The sequence below is a fragment of the Hyposmocoma kahamanoa genome, unplaced genomic scaffold (assembly GCF_003589595.1).
Source record: "Hyposmocoma kahamanoa isolate Upper Pololo Valley unplaced genomic scaffold, ASM358959v1 138, whole genome shotgun sequence".
Classification (NCBI taxonomy): Eukaryota; Metazoa; Arthropoda; class Insecta; order Lepidoptera; family Cosmopterigidae; genus Hyposmocoma; species Hyposmocoma kahamanoa.
In genome coordinates this window covers 913489-919732 of record NW_020653492.1, presented here as the reverse complement: position 1 = coordinate 919732, position 6244 = coordinate 913489, and the positions used below count along the sequence as shown (strand labels likewise).

At 34.4% G+C, this 6244-nt stretch overlaps 1 protein-coding gene across 1 annotated transcript in view; it reads right to left on the bottom strand.

Annotated features, from left to right (window-relative positions):
* Window positions 1-1254: 1254 nt before the first annotated feature.
* Window positions 1255-6244, bottom strand: part of LOC113240478 — an 11146-nt gene continuing 6156 nt past the window's right edge. The window contains exons 3-6 of the mRNA XM_026477803.1: window positions 5757-5858; window positions 3914-4134; window positions 1872-2021; window positions 1255-1539 (exon numbers count right to left, since the gene is read on the bottom strand). Coding sequence (XP_026333588.1) covers window positions 1447-1539; window positions 1872-2021; window positions 3914-4134; window positions 5757-5858 — 566 coding nt within the window. The 3' untranslated portion in view covers window positions 1255-1446. The remainder of the gene's footprint in view (window positions 1540-1871; window positions 2022-3913; window positions 4135-5756; window positions 5859-6244) is intronic.

The window sequence follows — 6244 nt, the reverse complement described above, 5'->3', positions numbered from 1 at the left end:
AAAACAATAGTGTGGTCAATGCGATATCTAAGATTATTTGATTTTTATCTATAATTATTATTGTTCAGCCTTTTTTGTTATCCTTATAATACAAGTATAGGCAAAATAGGCGCCTTGACGTCGAGTTGCTTATCAGTATTTGATATATATTATAGTATATCAAATACTGACTTAAATATAGAAGTCACTTTTCATGTAAATAATTCAAAGTGCACCTTAAATTCAGTCCCATAGGGTTAATTTTTTACAAATGTACAGATACTTTGGCAGGTTTGAATACTCAGCTTACTTGTCCCATAAAGTTTACACATCAGCATGTGTTTTTTTCCAACTCAAATAATTGTTGACGACTAATTGGATGCTTTGTGTGCCGTAGGAGTAAAGCAACTGTTCATGGCCGTTTGGCGCTTATTGGTTTATATTTATTTTGAAACATTACGTTTTGGTCAGTTAAATAAATAAAAGAATCGCTAACACACTGTCCAATTTTCTTATTTTTTTTTACTTTGTTCGCACTCTCTCCAAATTGTATAAAAATGGAATAATTATTAAGACTGTATTGGTCAACGAATACTGAGAACATTGAAACAAATAATTGCCAGTTATGATAATTAATGTGTATTTTATAATTATTTTTATAAATAAATTTCAATATGTTAGAAAACAAAATGAAAAGGAAGGCCATTACAGTAGCACCCAGTAGGAGCATGAGGACTAATTGTGTCCTTGTGCTCCTACTTGAGGACCAAAAGGATAAAATAACCCTAGATTTATCGAACTATATTTCTTTTTATAAAAAATATTGGGTGATTGTTTTTTCGTCTATCCTTGTATGATCCTTGTGTTCTATGAGCGATCAGTAAGTGAAATTGTCACTCGTATTTTTTATAAACTGTTTATTTAGCATTTCATTTTCAATTAAAACAGCTTTACACGTTCAGGTATTCGAATACTGGCTTCGCACTTTAGAAATGAAAGGCTGGTTGCGGCGCTCTCCTGCTAGAGAGACTTTGTCACTTTGACTTTGAAATGCTGTCTTCTTCTACCTCACGTGGAAAGAAAGTAAGTTAAATTTGTTCACACACACAAACATACCATTACGCCCCTATGTAAATATGGGCACTAGATGAGGAAGTTCCAGGTTACTATTGTTTCTATGAAATTGAAAATAGTATGATACAATCGTACGTTGTAAAAGATGAGAAATTAGTTAGGTATAACATTTTTATGAATGTTATAATCGATACTTCGAAGTGATAAGAGCGTAATCATATTTTAAACACAATAAGATAATGATATAGATAGTCAAGGTAAAATATCATATTTCTTCGATTTGTCTACTCACAGTTCATTAAAACATCGATATGTAACAGAGATATGAATGTAAATGTTTGTGAATTTTGGGTTTGCAATCGCCTGAACGTACTGTAAATTTTCTGTCTTCTACTAAGCACCAATTTTGCAGAGAACTTCATACTGTGTGTGACGCACTTCTTTGCCGCCGAATGAAATGTACATACAGCCATGGCTGCGATGTACCTGAGAAGGCAAACGATTTTATTTTTATAGCTTGGGTTAGGTTTGTCCGAAAAGCAACAAAAATGATAAATTACAAAATTCTTCAAAGACATTCGAGTCCTCAAACGTCTATTGCACTACCTAATTTCAAGGGAGTCTAACTCTAACTTAGGGAGGTGTAATAAGAGTTAGATTCCCTAATTCAGGCGACAGCGCGTGGTAAGAGTAAATACAAAAATAGATTTAAGTATTAAGAAAATAAAAAAAAGATATGTCACGCGTTTCGAGATCACTCTAAATAATATTTGAGGGTTTAGCTGTGGATTATGACCTATCCTCGAAATCAAGCTTACCTTTCCAGGTGTAAGAGAGTTCATATGATCCACTCTGGCAATGTATAGTGTTTCCCCAGTTTTAGTATGGCCGCCTGGGATGGCTCCAGCGGGGACTGCGCCGTTGCTCGCTGGCTTCCAACGTATTAAATGAGCTGGGGCACACAACACCTGAAGTTAACCAAAATACAGATATGTTAAAATAAATTGTCTGTTGAGGTAATCATTATTACTTAATTATACTGCTCCGTAGGACTAGCACGACAGGGCGCGACTAACCGAGAGCGACATAAATAAAGCGCGAGATATCTACGCGAGAATAGCATTATCTAATGAGCTGAATTCTAATTAATTGTAGCCTTTTTAACGCTTACCCTGGACCTCGTAGCACACATCGAAGTCAGGGTCGCTCCCGTTCTCCACATGTGTAAGACACGCGTATGGATACTGTTATTCTCGCTTAGAGATTTGCGCTTTATGTCGCTCTCGTGCTAGTTGCACCCTGTCGTGCTAGCTTTATGGATATGTGTAATAATTAATAAATAAAAATTTAAATACAGCTGTTGGCACATAAATCCGAACTATTATTAAAAATGCGATAGAATCTTTGTCCTGCAGAAATGTGTGGTTAGGGCAATTTACAATCTGGGCCCATGAGTGTCTTTGAGAGATAAGTTTAAACTAACATTCTTACATTAGTACATTTATGAAAACGTTATTTACGTAAAAAAAAATTTTTTTTTTGTGAATAATAGTGACATACATAACTTTAATACGAGGAATAAAAATAAACCTCAAAATAAGACTCAAATTCATCTAAGGGCGCTTCTATAATGAGATTCCGATTGATATTCAAAGTTTGCCATTCACGAGATTTTAAACTATAGTCAAACAAAAATTGTATACTACAGGTTATGACATGACAAAAATCCGTGGTAGTGACTCGTTTAGCTCTTGCAGGTAGTCTCAATATAAGATGTTTAAATTAAATATTGTAATGATAAATGATATATTTTTAATTTATTTTTAACTGCCTCCGTGGCCGAACGGTTACCATGCTGGACTGCCACGCAGAGGCCCCAGGTTCGATTCCCGGGCTGGGAGAAATATTTGTATGGCCTGCATTTATTTCTCTCGTGAGTTTGGGTGTAATTTGTGGTTGTCTATGTGTGTGTCCATGGCACCTGCGACACTGGGTTTCCCTAGTGCGGGGCTATGTTGAGTGTGTGCGTTATTATTATTTTAATGTATATTTACAAAGAGCAACCTCTAGCGTTTCAAGGGAATCTGCCTTACGAATGCGTAGTAGAGTTTATCATAATATCGTAGTGATATCATAATGATTACATATTCTTGAAATCAGTATGAAGATTTCAAGTGCTTACCTACGAAATAAATATTATTATTTTGACTTTGCTAAAGTAACTGTTACGTTCTCGCGCCTAAGAAACCACTGAACCAATATTGATGTATTTTGGTATAAAGATACATTGGACCAAGGACGTAGGAAAACGTAAGACGTAGAAAAAAATCATATTTTGTTGAAAAATAAATATTATAGTTAAAATTAATTTTCCGCATTTGACGTTGACACCTGTCAAATGTTGAAGTAACAGAACGAAAACCTTAAGACAATTTGTCCATCCTCTAAGATGAAAACAATGGAGCCAACAACAAGTGGTGGTGGTTGTTGGAGGTTTTTTCCGCTGTAGTGAAATCATTTTAAATATCGTTTTTCTTTATTTTTTTAGCTATACAAGTTTATTTTATAATTCACGTTAAATAAAACTTAAAACGATATTTTTAAACGTAGAACATAATATGAGGCTTCCGAATTATATTTTTCTATTTTTTCCAATTATTCGGGAATTTTCCCGAAAAGTTTGCACTATTTGAAAATTTTCGGCAAAGACATAGGCTACTCAAATCTCAAATGGAGTGGCATGGGGAGATGAAAGCTTGTATGGTGAACCAATAACTATGAAAATTATAATAATAATACAAGTAGACGAAGACGAAGTCGCGGGCGCCAGCTATACATAATAGCTAGAAAATATATTTACCTCGAAGTTATGAACGATCACTTCATTGCCTCCAAAAGCAACATATGCTTGTTTGTGTTTGATGGCAAGTTTACCAGGAATATGGTCCCCACTATGATGAGCTCTGATAACCCATAGAGGGCTGCTGTCATATCCTTCCTTGCCGGCTACTACAGCACGATGGCTAAGGCTTTGGGCGCTGTGAGGGCTTGATGGAACCCACTGAATACAATCCTGCAGAGCTATAAAGTAATTAAAGAATTACTTATCAATGATTAGGAGCTTAAATATAACATTGATTACGATTGTACCTTTTACGTTTTATTTCTACTGAAAGTTAAAATAAAAATGATCGAATTAATTGAGTATGAGAATGTACTGATATGTTTCTTTTAAATGGGACAGTATAGGAAATCCGAAACGATAGGAGACACAAAGAAATCGCCTTAGGAACAAATTCTTATTTTTTTCTGTGAAAACAATTTTGGTATGGTCAATTTTTTGGTCAAGTGTGAGTTGTCCATAACAATGAACAAAATTGATTAAAATTTATTTTAGTGCTAATCGACTCAGTTTCATGAAGGGGTCGTTTCATTGATGGGACGAAAAAATCGAGACAGCCGAAGTTGATCAAATTTCATAAAATATTTTTCATACAAAATCATTACAAAATGAATAAAATTGACTAAGTTTTTTAATGCTGATACACTCAGAACTCTACTCAATGCTCAAGTCAGGACGAGTATTATTTAAGGCATTAGAAATCATACTCAAGTCCTTGCCATTAGGGTCGTATTTCCAGTGCTTGAAATCATACTCAAGTCCTGACTTGAGCATTGAGTAGAGTTCTGGAATACGACTCTCAGGGTCGTATTCTAGAACTCTACTCAATACTCAAGTCAGGATTGCACTGGAATGCGACCCTAATGGCAGGGACTTGAGTATGATTTCGAGTGTTTTAAACCATAATCCTGACTTAAGCATTGAGTAGAGTTCTAGAATACGACCCTTAGTTACTTATGAGTATGATTTTATTGTATGGGAAGAAAAAAATCGGAACAGCAGAAGTTGGTCAAATTTAATAAAATGATTTTTCATACAAAATGAATAAAATTGACAATTTTTTTTAATGCTGATGGGCTCAGTCTCTTATAAAAATGATTTTATTGTATTGGAAGAAAATATTCGGGACAGCAGAAGTTGGTCAAATTTAATAAAACTAACTTCTGCTGTCCCGATTTTTTCTTCCCATACAATAAAATCATACTGAGAAAAGAAACTAAGTCTATTAGCATTTAAAAAAAAAATTGTCAATTTTATTCATCTTGTACGAAAGATATTTTAAGAAATTTGACCAACTTCGGCTGTCCCGATTTTTTCGTCTCATACAATGAAATGATCCTTTTATGAAATTGAGTCGATCAGCAGTAAAAAAAATTGATCAATTTTGTCCATTTTTATGGACAACTCACCCTTGACCAAAAAATGACTATGCCAAAATTGTTTACACGAAAAAAACTTAATGATACCTAATCTTAGACTATGGAAACCAAATCGTCTATTGTTTCGGATACCGTCCCATTAAAAAAAACCACCTTGTAAAATATATTAGTGGCATGTTTTATACTCTAACAAAGGGGTCATTATACAGTTCTTAGGAGGTATGAAACAGAATTGTATATCATAAGGGTAGGTGCAATGTCTGTCTCTAGTGTACTGTGATGTCGATAAACCTACCAATCGCGATTTTGACATATTTTGTGGCGTAAGGAAACCTTGTCACGCGCCTGTAAGTGGATTGTATGGCGCTAGAATTATTTTGTTGCCTGTGCTATCCTGGCTAAAATGGTATCAATGTACTCACGCGTTGCTTTCTTTACTGCAGCGGAGAGAGTGTGTAACGGTTTGCAATAAGATGGTGGCAAATTCTTGCTTATTTGTCTTCTTTTGTCTTTGTTCAAAGGTGCTAGAAGTTGGAAAATGAGAATTAGATTTTAACAAAAGTTGGTTTTTTGGGTTAGAGCTTAGAGGATGGACGTCGACACTGACACAACGCAGACCTTTCGTTTCTGTCAGTATGCAGAGTATTCGATATTACAGTAGATTGAATAACACAGGCAGAATACCGAACATATCTGCAACCCAAAAGTTAAAATACAACGTCACGAATAATAGCCAGTCCAAGTTGAGCTCTAAATTTGTTTTCTTAGATTATGTTATGAGAAATTAGTTTACCGATGAAACGTTATGCCGTCATTTTTGAAATCAGATTTTTGGCTACTATTTCCACACTATCTTATTGTTTATATTTATTTTATTTATATATTTTATATTTATTTATTATATGTATCT